Consider the following 20,904-nt stretch of genomic DNA (forward strand, 5'->3'; position numbering starts at 1 on the left):
TCAAAGAAGAGCTTATACCTATTCTGCAGAATCTGTCAAAAAAAAAAAAAAAAAAAAAAAAAAAAACCCACGAGATGAAAGATATACCTTACCACAGTCACACTAACATAGATAGGACAGGCAGCCGATCTACATTCCATACCAAGGCAAAACTGTAATTAAATACAGTTAACGCTGGAGGGTTTCTGCCCCTGACAAGAAAGCCCTGTTTATAAGGAGCAGAGTCTGGAATTTAACTCAACTAACCTTCCTAAAGCATTTCTTTCTTTAATACATCTTAAAGCTGGCTTGCCAAATCAAACTTGTGCTTTTTGCCTTATTTCCTGGTTCAAGAAAAGACCTGATCATGGTTCCTTGTCTCCTACAATTATAGGCAAATGAGTCTTTCAAGATCAGAGCTGGGGGGTTGCATCAGGAATGTCCACAAAGAGACAAAGCTGACTGTGCTCCCTACAGGAAGTGATCCGTGGAGGGGAGTAGTGCACAAGTACAAATTCATCTGGGAGAATGAACTGACCTTTTACCAGTCAGAAAATACAAGCCACTTACCATCCAGGGATGTTTGCCTGCTGATTTTTCAGATCAGTGCTGGAAGGAGTTCTAAAACAGTTGCCTCTGTTTGAATAAGGCCTCAGATCTTTGGATCTTTAGAACTGAAAACTGCATTTCATTTATTAGGTGACTCTAACTGAGGATAATTTATTCAAGTAAAGAATTGCTGAGGGTGACAGTCTCCTTGTTTGATGTGTATGTGTCAGTGTGTCAAAAATACAATCCTGTATCAGATTAGATCTCCAGCTAAACCAAACCAGCCAGTGTGCCTTGGAAACAGCATGCTGGTGTCACCACGCTGGGGACAGGGCCCTGTTTTCTGGCCAAGCTGCTCATCTATGTCCCAATTACCTTGCTTATAAGCTGAGAATGACAGCCTTTCCCCTTCAGGTATCCCTATAACCAAGTGAGATAAAGACAGGATGGCTGTTTTTTTAAAAACTAACTGTCCTACATATTAGAGATGACATCATACTTCAAAGTATCCTTACTAATGCCTTTTATAAATATACAGCTTTCTGTTTGTTGAGAGAGATTCCACAAGCATTATCTGAGGCTCCCAACAGCCCTGTAAGGCAGGCTTAGCAAGAATTATCATCCCCAGTCTACAGATAAGAACACTGGAGCCCAGTGGTGACCTAATATCTCTACCTGCAGTCACCAGGCGAATAAAAGTCACCTGTTAGACAAAAGCACACATCTTTGGCTTTTTAGTCCAATGTGCCAGTGACTTCACTAGCAGTTCTCAAAATACACTCTGAGTACCCCAAGGCAGGATATGGGTAGTCCCTGAGACATTTTCAGGGAGCCTGCAAGGTAGAAATCATTGTTGTAACTTTCATAAAGACTCGTTTGCCTTTTTCACCTTCATCCTCTTATGACTGTTCAGTGGAGTTTTCCAGAGACTACATGACATGTGACATTGCAAGAGATGGAACGCAGAAGCAGGCAAGAAAACCCAGCTGCTCTGATAAGCCAGACATCAAAGAGACTTGCAAAAACAATTACTTTTTCATTAAACCTTTTTTGAGGGAAAAGTCATTTTTTCATAAAATTTTACGTTAACATAGCTCAGCAATGTAGTACAGTGGTTATGGTGACGGCCACATACACCAATGGTGGTGGGTTTGAACCTGGCCAGGGGCCAGCTAAACAACGATGACAATTGTAACAAAAAAACAGCCAGGTGTTGTGGCGGGTACCTGTAGTCCCAGCTACCTGGGAGGCTGAGGTAAGAGAATCGTTTAAGCCTGAGTCTGAGGTTGCTGTGAGCTATGTGGCCATGGCACTCTGAAGGCACTCTGACATAAAAAAAAAATTATATTAACATGTAATAGGGCTGGGCATGGTGGTCACACCTGCAATGCTAGCACTCTGGAAGGCTAAGGCAGGAGGATCACTTGAGCTCAGGAATCTGAAATGAGCCTGAGCAAAAGCAAGATCCCTCCTCTACTAAAAATAGAAAAAAAAGAAACTAACCAGGTGTTGTGGTGCATGACTGTAGCCCCAGCTACTGGAGAGGCTGAGGCAGGAAGATCTGCTTAAGCCAGGAGTCTGAGGTCACCATGAGCTAAGCTGATGCCAGGGCACTCTAGCCTGGGCAACAAAGTAAGACTCTATGTCCAAACAAAACAAAAAACACAGATGTAATAGGAAAGGTAGCAGGAACATTCTAGAATTCCATGATAAAAGATGCCTCAGGGCACATCCTGACTTCGTAACCAGGAGTAAGGTACCTGAAATGTTTTTAAGTTTACTACAAAGCACAGTTTCTTTCCATCCATCAGATCTATTCTCTGAGAGCACTTGTGGCAGCTGCTAGAACACACGAAGAAACCACTTTAAATGGTGCTTAAGTGGAAGGGGAGCAAGTGCTCTCCAGCGCTGGCTGATGGAACTTCTGAGGTGACAGACGTGTCCTACATCTGTGCTAATACAGAAGTCAGAGCCCCTTGGAGCCAAATAAACAAAGGGTGGCCAGTGCAATAGAGTTTTGTATTTTGTTCAGTTGAAATTGACAATTATAATTTAGATGGCCATCCTACCGGACAGCACAGGCCTAGACCTTTCTCCACTTAGAGGGATTCCGCCAAGTTCCTTGGGCCTTGCCTCTCTGTCCAGTTGTTCTCAGCCCCATCTCCTGTGGGAATGGGCTTTCAGAGACCAGAATGATCTATTTCTACCTTAGACTTCTGCAGCATAGTCAGTCCGGTGGCACCTGCCTGCAATCCTCGCCACTCAGGAGTCTAAAGCTGGGCCAGGAGGATGGTTTGAACCCAGCCGTCCAAGGCTGCATTGAGCTATGATCATGCCACTGCACACCATAGCCTTTGCAACAGAGCAAGACCCTATCTCAAAAAAGAAAGAAAAGAAAAAATTCTTCAGCGGAGGCAGAAGCTCAAAGACTTTGCAATGGTAGGTCAGGGCACCAAGGGAGCCAAACCAGAGAGGCTGAGATGTGAGGGTGCAAGAGCTGGAGAGAAGAGAGTGAAGGTGAAGACCACCAGGCAGGTGCAGCCAGCCAGAGCACTCCTGACCACTGTGCAGGCCCAGTTCTCATCAGTGTGTAGTATCCAACTAGAAGAACCTGGCTACAACAGACCTGAAGGGACAGAAACAGGAAGGGAAAGGAAAGAAATACTAGGATCTTCACATTGGGGAAAACCTCAGGATCACTGTGGGAGACCGGGGCCTAACTCCCCTCCCCCAACTCCTATTCTTTTCCCATCCCAACTCCTGATGTTAGTGGTAGAGGCCTCCCGGACTGTCCACCAAACCCACCACTTCCTTCTGTGAGGACTATCCCTATACAATGGGTAGGACCTTCCCATCATGCTTCTAACACAAAACTCTCCGCCAGGGATCAGAATGGAGGAAGCCAGGGGAGAGTGAGACAGATCAAGAGAGGAGAGATCAAGGAAAGCAAATGCAGAGAACAGAAGCGGTGGGGGATGATCTGGGCTCCTGATTCTAATCCTACATAACATAGTTGGGACACTTGTGAGTAAGGAAGGCACTATTCATACTTGTGACAGGACAAAAGGCATACACCAGACAGTCATAGTCACCAGGCATGTATGGTCTCTCTAAGCAAGAGGCCCAGTGACACTTTCCCTCCCTGAGTGCCGTGAAAGACTCCTATAATCTTTCAGAAAACCTTCCCCTACTGAAAGCCGTTCAAGTGGGCCATGGGAGGAAGTACAATGGGTCTAATCCCAGCTTAGGCATCACCCTGCTCCAGACCCCTGGGAGGCCCCACACAGCTCCACAGCTTTGGTGATAAGGCCGGATGCTGCTTCCTAATACCCACCCTTCCCAAGGCATTGCACTGCCTGTCTTGGTTCTGAGCCACCAAGAGGGGAGGAGAGATAGATGGAGTCATCAGTTTCCTCCTCTATGTTTACCTCCTCTGAGGGTAACAAGGGTCTTCAACTCTTTTTAGGACTAAGTAGAACTGCTCCCCTCCCAGCCAGAGGGCCCTGGTTTAGAGCTCTGATCTGACAACAGAGGGCTTCCAAACAAAGAGGTGAGCGGCCCCTCCCGTCTCATCCCATCTCCCAGGACATTCACTGTACCAACAGTGTTCTTTGTCTGAGCAGGTAAGTTTTTAATCCCTCACTCAGCTCCCACCCAATACATACAATGCTATTAATCTGATCTACAACTTCATCCAAATTGCCGCCTTTCTATGACTCTCTGGTCAACGTTGAGATTCAATAACCAAAGGGAAGTCCTGCCCAGTAGCTGGGACTACAGGTGAGCACCATCACCCCTACCTAATTTTCTCTATTCTTCTGAAGACAAGGTCATCCACTTCCACAACCAGAGTGTAATGATGCAAATCAGAAAATTAACATTAACACAATTCCTTCTAAAATTTTTTTAATTTCAAAATATTAACAGGGTTAGGGTTACATGGATATGCTGTATAATACTAAATTCAGGACTTTCAGTGTGCCACTGAAATGAGAGGGGTGAGGGATAAAAACTTACCCATTGGTACAATGAGAACTACCAGGACAGTGCTCATTATAGCAATGGGTAAGTTTTTATCCCTCACCCCTCTCCCGCCCAATACACACAATGCTATTAATCTGATCTACAACTGTCCTCCCTACTAATGTCTTTTACGATAAAAGGGGAAAATATGTACCAGTCCACAATTTACACAGGGGCATCCAGTTGTCATCTCTCTCTAACGCCCTTTCATGTGGAACAGCTCTTCAGTCTCTGTCTTTCATGGCCTCAATTCTTTTTTTTTTTTTCTGATATGAGCCAGTTGTCTTATAGAATGTCTAACAATTTGGAAAAGACTTGCTTTCAATTCATCTTTTTTGTTGATGTTACACAGGAAAGAGCCAGCAGAATGGAAATAAACCAATTACAAAAGAAATGTTTAAAACAGCCCACAGTACAAAGTACCACAAAGGAAAAAACTCTGAACCTTCAGCACAGGGGTCAGTCCTCCTGGACTCTGGAGGAGGGACTGAAATCACACTACCACAATCCTGCACGCACGCACAGCTGGAAAGACTGACCAGACCCAGTGCTTTTTCATTCATGGCCAAACAAACGCTGGTAAACCCACAAGGATTCCCTGAGTAAGAGGCGGCAGAATTGCTAAAGCAGCAGCATTGTCCTGAATTCAGCCATAAAAGAATTATTTCCATGTCTATACCAAGAGGCTTAACATATTTCCTCAAATTTCAATATCCAATTTTTTTTTTGGCAAAAATTCACAATCATTAGATTTCAGACAGATTATACATTTGATGTGCACACCTATCAGGGGTGGTGTTTCAACCACTACCCAAGCTGTTATGAAATACAAGGTCCAGTTTATAATTAGCAGGAGTTTTAGAATCAGGGCAATAGGGAGAGTTCCCAGCCAAGCGTTGGGAAGCTTAGAGATCAGTTCGCAGGGCCTCCATGAGCAACACGTACCCCTACACCACAACATTACAGGCAAGCTGGCGTCTGACTCTGGCTTTTGGACAACCTCCCTCCTGACTGCAGCTAACTGGAATGGAAAGAGGGAAAGCACAGGCTGCAAAGGAGCCAAAGTCAAAGTCCACTGCTATAACTTTAGGGTTATAGGAGAAACAAAACTAGTTCCTTTTCTCGGAGTAGAACTTGGGGTCAGGAGGAGTAAAGCTGAGGACTTTCATTTTTCTTTATAACTCATGAAGGGCTTTAAAAAAAAAAAAACATTAGGGGCAAGTATTATTTCAACAAAAATAAAATTTTAAGTCTATACAGCATTGATGAACTACAGAGCTTTTATATTTCTCCTATTGTTGAGACTGAGGGTGAATCATAATTTATTCAGCATGTGGCTACATTAAAATCTAAATCCCAGAGTCCTATCAGGGCTGAAAGAGACTTTGCCCAGCATTTAGCTCACATGCTCCCATTTCACAGATGAGGAACTATACTCTCATGAGGCAAAAGGTCCCAAAGATGTACAACTGGTTGACAGCACAGCAAAGATTGAAAATCTGGGTCATAGGCCAGCTGTCTTTCAACACCACAGCCTTCATGAAAGTCTCAGAATATGCATCCTCCTTGCCCCCAGAATCATACCAAAAAAATTTAAGTACATGGGCTCCAGCCTCAGATTCCTGTATTTAAATCCCGTCCCCACCACGCACTGGCTGTGGGAGCTGGGAGAACAGAGTTCATCACTCAGTGCCTCTCTTTCTCACTGTTATTCTAAAGGGCTCTTGAGAGAATGAATTGAACCAACTATATAAACCACTTAGCAGATAATAAACTTTCACTGCCTAGTGTTTTTATGCAGGTGCTATTATTCAGTAAATGACAAGTATGGGGAGGAAAGGACATTCTATGAGGTCGGACAATTAAGTGCAAACTCATCCTAGAAGTGCTTTGAAGGGTAGACTAGATGCACGGGCATCAGTGCACAGCTTCCCAAGGGGAGTACTTTGAAGATGATTGTAACGATATCCAGCAGTGAAGTATGTACCTAGCACTTTTCCTAGGATGAGTTTCAGAACTTAATTGTCCAAACTCACCTGTCAGGTACCGGGCCAGTTACTTTATAAAATCCTTACCAGCCTGGCAAGGTAAGTTTTGCCCTTCACAGTTTAGAGAAGGAAATTACAACCCCCAAAAGCTAAAAAAACAAATACCACGACCTCTCCAAGACTGAACAGCTTAGTAAGAGGCAGAGGAAAAATTCAAGTCCTGCTCTCCTGAGCTCCACAGCCTCCACTTTCCACCATGACACCCCATATAGTTACTTTCTATCAGCTCCAAAAGAGTTTTCCTTTTTCACCAGAAGCTTCATAATATTAAAGTATGGGGGCTCACCCCTATAATCCCAGCTTGAGACCAGCTGCACAACATAATGAAATCCTGTTTACACAAAAAATTTTAAAAAGTAGCTGAACATAACACACATGCATCCGTAACCCGAGCTCCTCGGGAGGCCAAGGCAGGCGCGTCTCCTGAGCCCAGGAGTTTGAGATTGCAGTGAGCTATGATTGGGTCACTGTACTTCAGTCTGGGTGACAGAGAAAGACCTTTCCTCTTAAAAAAATAAAATAATAATGGTTTTTCTTTAACCAGTTCCAAAGGAGGGAGATGAAGTTTCTGATACATGTATGTAACACTGGGATTCCACTCACACTTCCCCAGAGGAGGCCCAGAAAAACCTGTAGCAGGGGGAAAGCAGCATTTCTACCTAGAGTTTGCCCAAGGGGCTTTAGAGAACCCTTCCCCTGAATTTATAAAGCATCTGCTCAAATATTGTACCTCTGGCTCGAAGCTCCACTATTTTTTCCTAATAGGCATTATAGCCATGGCATAATTTTTTCCTCACACAAAATTTTTAGGAAGTGGGCAAAGTGGCAAAGAATTTGCTATGGCAAAACCCACAGCGCTACTAAAAACTGCTCCCCTGTGCTTTTATTGTTGCTGGATTATTCAGGGTCATTAGGAGTACGACTAGCCAAAGTTAGTCCTTGCTTTGCTGGCTGGTCAACCACAACAGCACCTCAAGAAGGCACTGAAATGAAGTCTTCTCCCAGTAAAGGGAGGAAGGGAGGAAAGAAAGCAAGCAGATGTCCTAGAGGATTCCAAACAAGTCTCTGTCTCTACATTACCATGAGTACAGCAGGGTTTCTATTTGCTTGAGACAGAGTCTCGCTCTGTCACCCAAGTGTAGTGGCATTATTATAGTTCACTGAAACATCAAACTCCTGGGCTCAAGTGAACTTCTGCCTCAGCCTCCCAATTACCTGGGAATACAGGTGAGTACCTCCATACCTCCCACCCTCTGTTTTGTTGTTGTTGTTGTTGTTGTTGTTTTTAGAGATGGGAGTCTTGCTATGTTATTCATGCTGGTCTTGAACTCTTGGCCTCAAGTGATCCTTCTGCCTCAGTCTCCCAAAGCGTTGAGATTCCAGGTGTGAAATATCACACCTGGCATGGTTGTCAGACATGGCCCAGAATTCTTAAGTAATTTGAATTTGGGTGAGCTCATGACTGCTCGATAAAGTACAACAGAAGTGCCGCTTTGAATGTTCCAAGGCTCAATCAGAGAAAGCCAGAAAGCTACCACCTGGTCGTTTGGGGATGCTTACTCTGAGAAAAACCTAGAAGTCAGAGTACCCGAGACCACAGTACTAGAAAGGTTACAGGTAGGTAGTCTGACTGACAACCCCAGCTGAGCTCCCAGCCAGGGGCTGACATCCGCTGTCAGGCACGAGAGTGAGCCACCTTGGATGTCAAGTGAGCCCTCAAATGACCACCACTCCAGCTGACAGCTGATTTCACAAAACTCCTCAAGCAAGGACTGCCCAGCTGAGCCCTCTCCAAGTCCTCTCCAAATTCCCGACCCACAAATCACTGGCAAAATAAATTTTTAGGCTTTGAAAGCTTAGAATAATTTGTTAGGCAGAAATAGTAACCAGAACAATGAAAGACAGCACACACACACCCCAACCACCACATGATAAAGCCAAAACCCAAGTAAGAGAACATTACATCTGTATTACATCTGTGGACTTCCAATCTATCAAAACAAAGCTGAATTCTTTTGCATGCTTAAAACCAAAGGGTGTGCTGGTCAAAGACAATGAAACTCCATTCATCATGCTTTAGTTGTGGGTTTGATGCCAAACAATAAAAGAGTTTACATTAAAAGGGCTTGGCTGTGGTTATAATAAACAGCGGATCTTCCTCCCATTGTCTCCCTGCTAACAGTTTCTTTCTGTCAGAGAAAACATTAGTATCTCTTAGATAATCCAGCAAAACACAGCAAAAGGGAAAAAAAATCAGGCAAGAATAGAACAAAATTTTTCCATCTTCCTTTAAGGAAATGAAAAGGGCTGATTTGCCAAGCTCTCTAAGAGCTGCTTTACAAATTATTGTGATACCCTTGGTTAAAATGCACTGCAAAAAAAGCATATAGTCTTTACTGTTGGAAACAGCTATGTGGCAAAAGGGAGATTAAGTAACTCTCAAAGAGGAGGGCTGGGCAAAGATAACTGGGCTGACTGCCAAGGGATGAGGTTCAAGAGGGGTTTAATTCATCCAGCCAACACACACTCAGCTACGTTAAGTTAAAAGTCCCTACAATCAATGCTGAGAAGGAAAAAGAATAGCTTAATATTAAAAGGCTAGCGTCCACAGAGATCAGAGCGCTGTCAACTTCGAGAGGTAAAGATTCTTACCAGCCGTAAGGATAGCAAAAAAAAAAGGAATACATCAACTCCATAGCCTGTCTTCTTTTGAGGCAGGGACACCTGCGGACAGCTCAGAGTCGGAGGGTAGGTACCTTGGATAAACCTGGGACTAAAGCCACATAACTGTAGCAAAGTCAGCTGGTATTCCATGATAGGTTCCAGCTGAAGAGCCTGGGAAGTTTGTGTATGATGTTGCTGGTCCTTATAGCTTAAATGGAAGACACATCCAATTTTTTAAGATAATAAATCCATTTCAATATTAAGTAGCTATTTCTATGGCTCGCCAACAGCCCATACCAATTATCATTTTACTAATGCAGCTACAGTTCCCTTATGCAAGAGAACTTACATGTGTGTCCACAACTCTTTATCTATTGAGAAAATTGAGAAACGATGCCCACAGGCTGGGCACAGTGGCTCACGCCTATAATCCTAGCACTCTGAGAGGCTGAGCAGGTGGATTGTTTCAGCTCAGGGGTTCAAGACCAGCCTGAGCAAGAGTGAGACCCAGCTCTACTAGAAATAGAAAAACTAGCCAGGCACAGCGGCACAAGCCCATAGTCCCAGCTACTCGGGAATTTGAATGTCTAAATATTCTTAATATTTGAACTATTTCCACTATTCTTGATTTTTTTTGTATTTTATAAATAAGCATATAAATGAGGGTTTCTTAACTGTAAACAATCCTACAAATGCCTTTAAAACACTTTTCATTCTTCCATGAATTACCACAACCAAGGCTTAACAATACAGTAATTCACAAAGCAAACCCACTAACATCAGGGTTTATCTATGTAAGGCAGAAACCACCAAGCCAAAGCCTTACCCACCAGCCTTTACAGTTCCTAAAATTTCTTCCAGAGAAATTCACTTCTTTGACTCATAAAGACCTCTTTTTATAATAGGCTTCCTTCCCCATTCCCATCCTCTGCCTGTGAAAATTACAAAATACGGCCATTGTAAATAATTCAGGAAAAAAATGCTGAGAAATGAAAAATAAAAAAACCACCAGCATTCTCAGCAACTAACAACAGCCACTGATAATATCTGAGCACAAATTTTTCTACAGTCCAGTTTCTCAAACTATACACTGATCTTCCCCCCTCATCCACTGTGAGTCGATACTTCTTTAGAATACAATTAAAATAAACTAGGAAAGTGAAATGTCATTTGGATGTTACGGCAATTTCAAATTGCTGAAAAAAAAAGTCTAAAGTCCTTCTCCTAATTTCTTTATTTACTTCACCTTCATTGATAAGAAGCCATTCACATCCTTCAGACTACTCTAAAAATAACTATTATAAACCTTTTCTCTCTCATATGCTCATATTCTTTTACTGGATATACTTTCCATATGGTTTTATCAACTAATTTTTTTCACTAAATAGATCATGGTCATTTGTCCATATCCACACAGTCGTCCTTTTTCAATGTAAAAGGCCATTCTTTTTTTTTTGGCCGAGGCCAGGCTTGAACCCACAGAACTCGCCGCCGCCACCACCCCCATCCCCATATATGGGGCCAGCGCCCTACTCCTTGAGCCACAAGCGCCACCCTGAAAGGCCACTCTTATAATGCTAAGATCCCCAAGGGGGGCAGACTCTTACACATTCACCCGCCAGCACCTTCCTAAGTGGACGGGTTCTGTGGAGGAAAAGGAGACAAGGTTGTGTCTTACCTGTTATAACCTTGGTCGTAACTGTTCCCAACGTTAGCCCTGCCTATAAACAGCCTGGGGACAAAGGTAATTCCAGAGCTCTCCACTTTACAGCCAGACTCTTCCCGCCTCAGATTTTTTTTTTTTTTTTTTTTAAGAGACAGAATCTCATTTTGTTGCCCTTGGTAGAGTGCTGTGGCGTCACAGCTCACAGGAACCACCAGTTTTTGGGCTTAGGCAATTCTCTTGCCTCAGCCTCCCAAGTAGCTGGGACTACATGTGCCCACCAGAACACCCTGCTATTTTTTGGTTGTAGTTGTGGTTGTTGTTTGGCAGGCCCTGGCCCGGGTTCGAACCCGCCACCCTTGGCATATGGGGCCAATGCCCTACTCACTGAGCCACCGGCGCTGCCCCCACCTCAGTTTTACTACCTGCAAAATGGAGGTGATAATATCTCAAGTTGTCCTGAGGACTCGATGAATTTACAAAGTGCTTGGGACAGGGCCTGGCATATAGTAGCCACTCATTATTATTAGCCGTCATTGTTTCAAGGACAGTTAGGAGACAAAGACTGGCAGGAAAGACCTTGCAGGACGCATGCAAAACCTTCCTGCAAGTGCCTGTCAAGATGCAGCCCTCACCTCGCCCTACTCCAGTAACAGCAGCAACGTTTGCTGATGGCTTACAGTGCACCATCAGGAGGAAACTAAGGCCCTGGGACACTCAGTAATTTGTCCAAGGCCACACAGCTATTACAGGGCAATCTGTTATTCATGTATTCAATATTTATTGAGCACTTATTTTGTGCCAGAAAAATCCCAGGAGAAAACCCACTCTAACAAAGCAGGGCTCACCCAAGAAAACAAATTTCACATCCCAACAAACAGGCCGCGGCACAATGCCCTGCTGATCCAGTGACTGAGAAGTCCATCCTGTCATAATCCTGGCCTGCACAAGCCCTCACTGGCCCCTTGCCCAGTGCCAGTCCTTCTGACAAAAAGAGGTCATGGCAGGACCTGGGGTAGGAGCCATCCCAGCCCCCATGACAGGCCTGGCTCCAGCACACATGTCATTGGAGCCTTCCGTGCCCAGTGCCAGCCAAGCTAACGGGGGCCCTCTCGTCCACTCAGGCCATGTCACTTCCAAAGCACTCTGTCACACAGTGTCTCCTCCTACCCTCTAGGCACCCGAATGTGGGCACAGATGAGACAGGGGCTCCAAAGTGCCAAGTACCCCTAAAAGTCAGTAAATCTCTCAATTTTACCCACATGACCAGATAACAGGACCAAGGTCTTCTCTCCACCAGTCTCTTGCCCCATGGCTTTGGGTTTGCACAGCAAAAACTGAGACACAGTTCTATTTCATGAAGAAACTGAGGCATGGAGATTAATTAACCTGAAGGCCCCACCACTATTAAGTGGTGAGTGGGATTCACTGCTAGGCCTCCTGGGTCCAGCTCTGCCAGCTGTAGCTCACTCCACAGGCTTCAAACGATTCCTCACTCACCTACTTCCCTAAAGGTAAGTGCTCAGTGTGGGGGACCACTAAAGCACAAGGTCCTAAGTATCCCATTCTGACAGCCAAAGGCTAGGTCAAAGCTGTGGGGGCAGCCCTGTAGCCCTAGCCCAGACTATCCTGAAGATCCTTAGAAATGGCCTCCAGTGTGTTTATCTTACAACCAGACAACCACCAATGGTCCTGCCTACTCCCCCGCCCCCAACAAGTGTCAACAGGCCACCATACCTGGAATTTGGTGTCAGCTTCAAGAAACAATTCCTCTTCACGTCCCCTGGTCTATCTATCCTTCAAAAGCAAAACTAAGTCCTATAGGCCCTAACCCCTTCACACCCACCCACATAGGACTTGGAGAAAGTGCTAGGACACAACAAAACTGTCCTTTAATAAGGAAATTCTCTCTCCTAACTTGCTCTAATCATGCATCAGAGAGAGGCCAGGCTGCTTCCACTGCACACCCACCTTCCCTTCCCACCTCCAGATTTCTAAGCTCAAAATAGAGTAATTTTATTGTTTTTGTTTTGTTTTTGAAGAGAAGATGTTTGCTGGTTTCTGGAAAAGGCAGATTCTGAATATAGGCTTTCTACAAGTTTGGAAAACACAGACACACATGATTTTTCATGCCACACTTCAAGTCTGCCCAGGAACCATCCCCACCTGACCAATGAGGGGAAACACGAACACTCACAACAAACTGCTTTTGCCTCCGGGAGAAGGACAGACAGAAAGTCAACTTGTGGTGACTGGGAGCCAGAGAGTAGCTGCACGCAGGAACCAGGCCCTGCTGTGTCCTTCCTCGCCCTCCCTTGGACCACTGCTCTAGAACAGCTGACCTCAGAGCAAGCAAGGGAAATGAACACAGAGAGTGAAAGGGAGGCACAGAACATTGCAAATCTCGGTTCTGATTAGATTTAGAAATTCTGTGCAGCATCTCTTTATAACATTTGGATAAAGATAGCTCTGTGTAGTATGCATTTTAATGACATCAGCACATTGACGTTCACCACCTCACCTGGTAGGGTCGTCTCACACCTGAATAATCCACCCATCTTTGAGGCATCTCCTCCTTTACCATTCCATTCCGCACCCACTTTTGCTCCTGCTCAGCAAGGCCAGACCCATGCCCACCTCAGCACTTACAGTCCCTTCTAGCTGGAATGTTCTTTCCTCACGTGGCCTGAGGCTAGCTCTCTCCACTTTCCTACACCCCCTCCCCGCCTTTGCCTGCCAACACCCACAAGCTAGTCCCCCTTTCCAGCTTCTGACACCAAGTAAACTACTGTGCATCTTGTCTGTTTATTACATTTCTTCCCTCTCTGCCATGGAAGCATCAGGAGGACAGGAACTTCTGTCCGTTCTCTTCACTGGTCTGTCTCGAGTTCACCTAAAACTGTCCTCAGCACCTAGTAGGTACTTACTCAATACTAAGTGAATTAGTAATTAAAGCTGAATAACCAAGTGTTTGTGGGAAAATACACTTATTTTTCTTAATTTAAAACAGGCTTATATCAAAGGCTTGTCTGGTTTTTTTGTTTGTTTAGAGACAGAGTCTCACTTTATTGCCCTAGGTAGAGTGCAGTGACATCACAGCTCACAGCAACCTCCAACTCCTGGGCTTTGGCTATTCTCTTGCCTCAGCCTCCTGTAGCTGGGACCACAGGCGCCCGCCACAACGCCCGGCTATTTTTTGTTGCAGTTTGGCTGGGGCTGAGTTTGAACCCGCCAGCCTTGGTATATGGGGCTGGCGCCCTACCCACTGAGCCACAGGCCTGTCTGGTTAAAAAGGGTCCTCCAACAGCTTGAAAAGGCTGGCTTTCTCTGATATAAATCAGAGTGCAAAGCAGACCTAGTGCTACTCAAATAAGGTCACAGGCAAACCCAGGTTGCAGGAGACAGATATCCAACTGACAACATGGCAAGATGGCTGGCACCTAGAGGCCTTTTGTAATCTCAGATCTAAACACAGGATACTAAAGGTGAATCCCTTGAGGCCAGGCATGGTGGCTCATACCTATAATCCCAGCACTGTGGAGGCCAGGAGGGTGGATTGTTTGAGCTCAGGAGTTTAAGCAAGCCTGAGCAAGACTGAGATCTCATCTTTACCAAAAATAGAAAAATTAGCCAGCAACAACGTACATGCCTGCGGTCCCAGCTACTCAGGAGGCGGAGGCAAGAGGATTGCTTTAGCCCAAGAGTTTGAGGTTGATGTGAGCTATGATACCACGGCACTCTACCCAGAGCCACAGAATGAGACTCTATCTCCAAAAAAAAAAAAAAAAAATTGAAACACACACAACACAAGGTCATGTATTGAACAACTGAGGAAAAGTGTTGTGACCAAAGGCTTGCAGGAACCTAACCCTGTATTTCCCCAAGGAACCATGGTTCGGTGTGGTTGAAGGTTGTCCCTACATTCCCTAGCCAAGTCAGTGTTTATAGCTCTACGGAATATAACTGTGGCAAGTAAAGAAGACATATTAAGAGGGCTCATTCCCTATCCCACGTCCTTCAGCACACCCCTCAGGCCACTTCCGGCTGCTGGTCCCTCTGTCTCCTCTTTGTCCATCACAATGTCCTCTGTAGGCTCCTGCTCAGGTGTTCCCCAGCCACACCCCTCCTGGTATCAATCACTATACAATCACTATACTCTCTTACTGTGGTTATTACAACCAGTATTATCTACCTCACCCCAACTAACATGTAAACTCGAGGGTAAGGCCTTTAACTTGTTCACCCACATAAACACAGTGGTGCCTGACACGAAGATGGTGCCCAGTGCTTGAATGAAAGCATGTAGCCCACCACAAAGCAGCACATACCATGGTTCCCCTCTCTCCTCCAGACACCGCAGCACCAGTGTCCAGAGAGCTCACACCAAGGGTGAAACTCCACACAATTTCTCCGTGAATGTAACAAGAACAACTCTTAAACCGGTACTACCCAGCGCCAACTGTGGCTGCTGAGCACTCAAAACATGGCGGTCCCACCTGAAATGTGCCCTAAGCATAAAACATGCATGAAATCTTTTTTTTGGCCGGGGCTGGGTTTGAACCCACCACCTCCGGCATATGGGGCCAGCGCCCTCCTCCTTTGAGCCACAGGCGCCACCCCATGCATGAAATCTTAACACAAAAATATGTAAAATATCTCATCAATGGTTTTTAAAATTTTGAATCAATGCTGAAATAATACTATCTTGGATACTCTGAGTTAAGCCAAATATATTAAAATGAATTATAGTTTTTTTCTTCTTTTCAATGTGTCTGTCTAGGGAGGTCTTAATTACTTATGCAGCTTCTATTATATTTCTCTGAGTCAGTCTTGATTATAATAATACCATGAAAAGGCCAGCCAGCAGCCCAGCCCTGGCCACCCCTTTCACACCCTCCAGCTCGCCTCACAGGCTCCAAATGCTCTCCAGAGCAAGGCAGGAAACACCTGTTGGGTGGCTTCCTGTGACACACAAATACCTAAGTATATTTAGAAATGGGATTCAGAAATCAGGCCTAAAAAGAATTTAATAGATGAGCTAATTCACCTACAGAAGGTAAGCACCATGAGGATTAAGATATGGAGCTTCCTTCCTTATTCATTATCCAGAACAGTAGCCAGCACATAGATCAGAATAAGAAATCTGATAGAATAAATCAAATTTTTTTTAAAAAGAGAGACAGGGGTCTCATTCACCACTACCCAGGCTGGAGTGCAGTAATGCACTGTAACCTTGAACTCCTGGGCTCAAACAATCCTCCCACCTGTGCCTCCCAAGTAGCTGAGATAACAGGTACACACCACCACCACACAGAATCTCACTGTGTTGCACAAGCTAGTCTCGAACTCCTGGCCTCAAGTGAACGTCCTACCTCAGCCTCCTTAAGTGCTGAGATTACATACCTTAGCCACTATCCCAGCCTCTTTTTTCCCTTAAAGCAAAAGACTAATTTCAACTTAATCTACTCTTATTTGGAATGGTAGCTCTAAGAGGTGGAGAAGATATGGAAAATGCTTGAGTCTAGGATGGGAGCCTTGGCTCTCCCAAGTCACTGGAACCATGAGTTCACAAGCCTGAGTCCTCACCTGGAGAGCAAGTTGTCCCTACCGTTCCTACCTCTCCACACCTGAAACAAGTGTTTGAGGTGTTCTGTGCTCTAATACAGGGGCTGCTGTGCTCTGGAGTCATGGCCGAGGAATTGAATTTTCAATCATATTTAATTTTAATTCAAATATCCACATGTTGCACTCAGCCATCATATGGGCCAGCACAGCTTCAGGCTGTTGTGACAGTATAGAATGAGATAAAGCATCTAAAAAATAATTTGTAAATGCTGAAGCCCTACCGGAATGCTAGAAGTTTTCTTGTGTAATATATTAAAAATCAGATTCTGAGAGGTTTCAATTTCCCCTCATCACAAAGAGTTTCAATTTAACATAAGTGAAAGAAAATGAAATAAACAGTTTGTTTGTTTGTTTTTTTACTTTACTTGGGGAGAAAGGCAACCAGTATTCATGGATATCTACAAATGGAATAGGGGCGGTTAGCCTTCACATAGAGCAAAAAGCAGTTTAATCCACATTGCCACATGCAGTGAGAAATGAAGGTTTCTATTGAATCCTGGTAGATTCACTCCCACTCTTAGGAACCAGATGTTCCTTGCCCTTCCTACTGACTTTTGCTATTTTGTTACTGCTCCTGCTGCAGAAACCAGATTTTTACCAACAGCTCCCTGCAGTTCCTTGGGCTCTCTGACAGTTCTTCACAGGCTCCAGGATACATACGGTGGTTGTTCAAATTTGCTGAGAGGTGGTAAAACCAACCACAGCTGAAAAGGGGTGGGGACTAATTGGTAGTTGTAAAGAATGCTAACTTGTTTACACTTAGATTGGAAAATGCTCATGAAATTCAAATCAAGTTCTAGTCTCCCCAGATTTTTCCCAGCAGGAAAGCCCTTCCCAGTCTAAACATCTTTTCTTTTCTGTTAAGATAATTATATTCTACACACCAGTATACAATAAAGAAATGAGCAGGGAAGGGGCAACAGAAAAGGGGGTGAGTTATTAGAACAGGAAAGTTTTTAAAAAATGGTCTAAGTCTGAGGAAATGCGACAGTACCAAGTACAAAAGGTAGGAACTGCCCTAAAATATGTAAAGATTTTGTGAGCTCATTCACTATTCTCCAAAAAAGACTTCAGCTAAATTTCCCCTCAGGCCTTTCAGCTTTTTCACAGACACATTAAAATCTGAGGCTTGAGTATTGTGTAATGCTGCACAGCCCTTGGTTTTGGCCCCATGGAGCTTCCATAATGAAAAACAACATCTGAAATTGGATCCACACTGCGTTCCGCCCACAGGTTGGGCTCAGTAGTGTATTTTATTCTGTCAGACAGCCTGCTGTTGCTCAACTCCCAAGGAAGGGATTCCAGCAATAACCTTTCAGCTATTAAAACAAAATTAACCAGCTCAGTGATGGCCACCACTTCACCCAAAACGGAGACTCCAGTCTGGGTACCTCAAGTTCAGTCTCCCGTCTGTTGATATCATCCGTGGATTGATTTAACTTCTCCAGTTCTCCCTAGTAAGGAAAAGAGGGAGAAAAAAGATTTAAGGGATCTGTCTTTTATTTCTAGTGTACATTAGGCTATAACCTGAAAAATTACCTCAAGCCCAATTTGTAAAAAAGGGGAAGAGTCACGATTAGTTCCCAAAGAACATAATTGAGGCTTGGCTGGAAAGGCAACTGAAAGTCAGCACTTCTGGAATGGTTTTCCTGACTGTCTCTTTTGGCAATGTCTTAGGGACATTTGGAATTTATCTTTCTTTAGAAGGGCAAATACTTAAAGTACATACCTTCAGGTAAACCCACCTGTTACAAATGGTTTAACAGCCCAGTCAAAACTGTACAACATACAACATGCCCCGAGCAAGGACTTTGCAGAGAAAAAAAGAAAATAGACAAAACCTTGCCAAAAGTAGAAACCCAGTGAAATCACTAAGTCAAGGCCAGAATTCTGGTATTAACTCATCAGTGTTTGAATATTTTTCCATACAAGGATGAAAAAACTTATTTTCAAACTGCCAATTATTCAACCTACCTAGCAAGGTTTTTTAAGCTAGCTTTAATCCTGACCTTTCAAACAGTTACAAACTGATATTTTGTAAAAAGTATTCAATATTAAAGTTAACTCACTTTTCTTTATTCTGCAAACAAAGGATCTCACTAACAATTCACACCAAGACCACAAGATTTACTAGTGGTCCCAGCCGATGGTTTTAATTAATAGAATTCCTAATGCAAAGATTTTTCCACCTGATCTTTATCTTGCTAATCTGCCAAAACAATTCATTTAAACCCCAACCACTGAGTTAAGTAAGATTTTAATTGATCTGCGCACTAAAAAACCAATTAGGGCTCCCGGAATTACCGAGCATGCTTAAAAGCTGTATTTTTTTTTCAATGATTTGTGGAAAGGGTAGAAAAACGGGTCTTGGAAAAAGATTCGCTGTGCTTTTCGCTCAGGGGTTAAGAGATTAAACTATCACTCCTAGATCTTGGCTTGGAAATTGTTTTTTAATCATCTCTTAGAAATGGAGGTACAGAGAGCCAGGCCAATCCCCTCGCCGCCTCCACGCGTCAGCTTGGCGCATCAGTTGTCCCTGATTTCTGTTCCTACCCGACCTCACAATAAGGAAAAGCAGGGTTTAAAGCCAATCGAGGCCAAGCAGAATGTTAAACCAGGTGACAAACCCCGCAGTTTGCTAACAATGAATCGAAGGACGAAGACGGCTCAGGCCTGGCACTTAAGCCAGGTGAGGACTCGGGAGTCCAGGGCACCGGTGCCAGCCCACGCTGCAGGGGCGGGCAACGCCCACCCTACCCGGCTCGCCCGCCCACGGAGCCCGGCGCCCACACCGGCCGGGCAACCCCTCCTCCCAGGGCAAGAGGCTGTGCGGTGCCCACAGCGCCGCGGGTCTGGCCCGGGGTACCTCCGATGCCAGCTTGGCGCCCCCGCCCCCTTTTTCCCTTTGTTGCACATCCTCTGAACCGGTGGGCATGCTGCGGCGACCCCCGTCCTGCACAAGGTAAGCGGGGGTATCGCTGCAATACAGGCAGGCCGCATCCACGCAGGCACTGCAGCCGCCCCCCGGGGGAATGGTGAAATGGGGTATTCAGACCCTCGCTTCTCGCCACCAACCCCCGGACCAGAGGCACCAGGAGCTGCGAAGCGCGTGTTAAGTGTAGACGCCGACCTCCGCATCAGCCCTGGCGGAGCTGGGCTCCAGGGAGCTCCCCGCGCGCCCTACCTGGATCCGGGGGTCCACCTCTTCTTCTTCCTCCAGCCCCTGCTCCATCCCCTCTTCCTCCTCCTCCTCCAAGTCCCGGACAGACGGCGGGAGCTCGGCTGGCTCCTCCGAGCAGTTCCGCTTCAGCGCCGCGTCCATGCGGACAATCGGAACGCTCCGCAGCCGGGACACGCACTGTGCAGCGGGCCCCGGAGCGCCCTCAGGGGTCGCGGCCGGAGCCGCCTCTCCGCAGCGGGGCACAGTCGGGAAGCCGCGGCGGCCGACAGCTGGAGGCGCAGCTCCGGGTGCCGATCCTCCGGCCGAGGCGGAGCGGAGGAAGTGGGCGCGGCCGCCCCCTTTCTGCAGCCGCTGTCAGCGCAACGGAGCCTGCTCCGCCCTCGTCCCGCCAGGGCCGCCCATTCCTCCACCAGTCCCAATTACCCAGGACTCCGTCACAAAACCCTCAGGTCCCTGAAAATCTCTGGGATGGTGAAATAGGAGCGTTTCCACCCCTCTGTAACTCAGCAGCCCCAGTGTATCACAACTACCCAATGTGGGCCGCCTGCTGTGGGGTAGCCTTCTCTCGTCCTGCGTCCTCGGCTGGGCAAATGGGGCGTATGGAAGGAAAGTTTGGGGTATTTCCACTGAAGTCACCTTTAGAAGCAAGCTTGTGCTTAGTGACTTAAACACAGTTCCAAAACCCTCAGAAATCCTGTACCCAAAACACATTTCTTAGGAATTGCTTCTACTTGAAAATTTCCCCACAAAAGGAAACTAACGTGTGCTTGAAAGGGTACCAAGAAGAGCCAGCTGCAGCGCCAAGCAGGGATTCATGGCCCAAAAGCTGAAGCTTGGCTAGGCCGAGCTCCAGACTCAAACCAGGGGTGTGGGACCACCCTACCTGAATAGCCAGGAAGCATCCAGAATCCATTTTGAGTGGGATCCGAGTGGGCTGTCACAGCCTTTTCAAGGTTGATGGGCACACTCCAGCCAGAGTTGGCCTGGCCAACACAGCATCACAAAAGGCCAGACAGAAGGGGCACATCTGTGCTGTTATGAAATGTCAGGGCCACTGTGATGGCAGACCACCTTAGCAAAGAAGATGGGGACATTGCTACTGATCACTGCTAACTCTCCTAGACTGCAAAATGCAGAAGATGTACTTGTTCTGTGCAAAGGCTTCCTGTTCT

The 20,904-nt window shown here is 45.6% G+C and overlaps 1 protein-coding gene across 1 annotated transcript in view; it reads right to left on the reverse strand.

Moving 5' to 3' along the window:
* SH3BP5 (SH3 domain binding protein 5) overlaps nt 1-20,093 on the reverse strand; it is a 79,123-nt gene extending 59,030 nt beyond the window's left edge. Inside the window, exons 1-2 of the mRNA XM_003781714.3 lie at nt 19,736-20,093; nt 17,943-18,005 (exon numbers count right to left, since the gene is read on the reverse strand). Coding sequence (XP_003781762.1) covers nt 17,943-18,005; nt 19,736-19,873 — 201 coding nt within the window. The 5' untranslated portion in view covers nt 19,874-20,093. The remainder of the gene's footprint in view (nt 1-17,942; nt 18,006-19,735) is intronic.
* Nucleotides 20,094-20,904: the final 811 nt, after the last annotated feature.

The sequence above is a fragment of the Otolemur garnettii genome, unplaced genomic scaffold (genome assembly GCF_000181295.1).
Source record: "Otolemur garnettii isolate 467f Iridium unplaced genomic scaffold, OtoGar3 scaffold00002, whole genome shotgun sequence".
NCBI lineage: Eukaryota > Metazoa > Chordata > Mammalia > Primates > Galagidae > Otolemur > Otolemur garnettii.